The sequence below is a fragment of the Citrus clementina genome, unplaced genomic scaffold, assembly GCF_000493195.1.
Source record: "Citrus clementina cultivar Clemenules unplaced genomic scaffold, Citrus_clementina_v1.0 scaffold_6, whole genome shotgun sequence".
Classification (NCBI taxonomy): Eukaryota; Viridiplantae; Streptophyta; class Magnoliopsida; order Sapindales; family Rutaceae; genus Citrus; species Citrus x clementina.
This window is the reverse complement of record NW_006262139.1, coordinates 3,893,174-3,894,003: the sequence shown is the minus strand read 5'-3', so window position 1 is coordinate 3,894,003 and position 830 is coordinate 3,893,174. Positions and strand designations below refer to the sequence as shown.

At 39.9% G+C, this 830-nt stretch overlaps 1 protein-coding gene across 1 annotated transcript; it reads left to right on the top strand.

The window, feature by feature from the left end:
• The first annotated feature begins 83 nt into the window (after positions 1 to 83).
• Positions 84 to 779, top strand: LOC18040028 (pentatricopeptide repeat-containing protein At1g59720, chloroplastic/mitochondrial). The gene has a single exon (XM_006428377.1). It carries the CDS (start codon positions 84 to 86, stop codon positions 777 to 779), a length of 696 nt encoding a protein of 231 aa, XP_006428440.1.
• Positions 780 to 830: the final 51 nt, after the last annotated feature.

Below are 830 nucleotides of genomic sequence, written 5' to 3'. Positions count from 1 at the left end.
CTGGTTGTAAAAATGGTCTCTTTCGTTCTCGAATTCTTTTCTCGCAAATTGATAATCCGAATATATTTATCTGGAACACACTTATGAGAGGCTACTCTCGTAGTGATTCCCCTCAGGAAGCCCTTGTCCTCTATACGTCCATGCTTTCCAAGGGGATCGTATCACCAAATAACTTTACCTTTCCATTTGTTCTTAATTCCTGTGCAAGGCTGTCAAGCTTCAAATCGGGTTGTCAAATTCATTGTCATATAATAAAGTTTGGGCTTGAGTTTGATCTCTTTATAAGGAATGCTTTAATCCATTTTTATTCAATTTTTGGATATATAAACAATGCCCACAAAGTTTTTGAGGGAAGTCTTGCTAGAGATCTTGTATCATATAATACCCTGATAAATGGATATGCTCAAGTTAAGGAACCTTGTCCTGCTCTCTGGCTCTTTAGAAAGATGCAGGATTCCTGCATCCAGCCTGATGCATTTACCTTTGTAGCAATGTTCTCTGCTTGTACAGAATTAAATGATCCTAGGATTGGAAAGCAGTTTCATGCTGTGGTTTATAAAAACTTGGGTTGCGTTGGTTCTAATATGTTGCTCAAGACTGCTGTTATTAATATGTATGCAAAATGTGGGTTGATGAATATGGCTGAGCGGGTATTTAGTACAATGGGAATGAGTAAGAGTACAGCAGCTTGGAGTTCTATGATATCAGGATATACTCGAGAGGGTAAAATTGAGAGAGCCAGACAACTCTTTGATCAGATGGATCAGATGCACGGGTAGTTGCGCTGGCGAACCGTCAGTGGTTACTCCTGGGGGCAGCTTCTTCTGAAC

Excerpts from the sequence above, each read along its gene's own strand:
- LOC18040028 (XM_006428377.1), top strand. The coding sequence starts at position 84 with ATGAGAGGCTACTCTCGTAGTGATTCCCCTCAGGAAGCCCTTGTCCTC.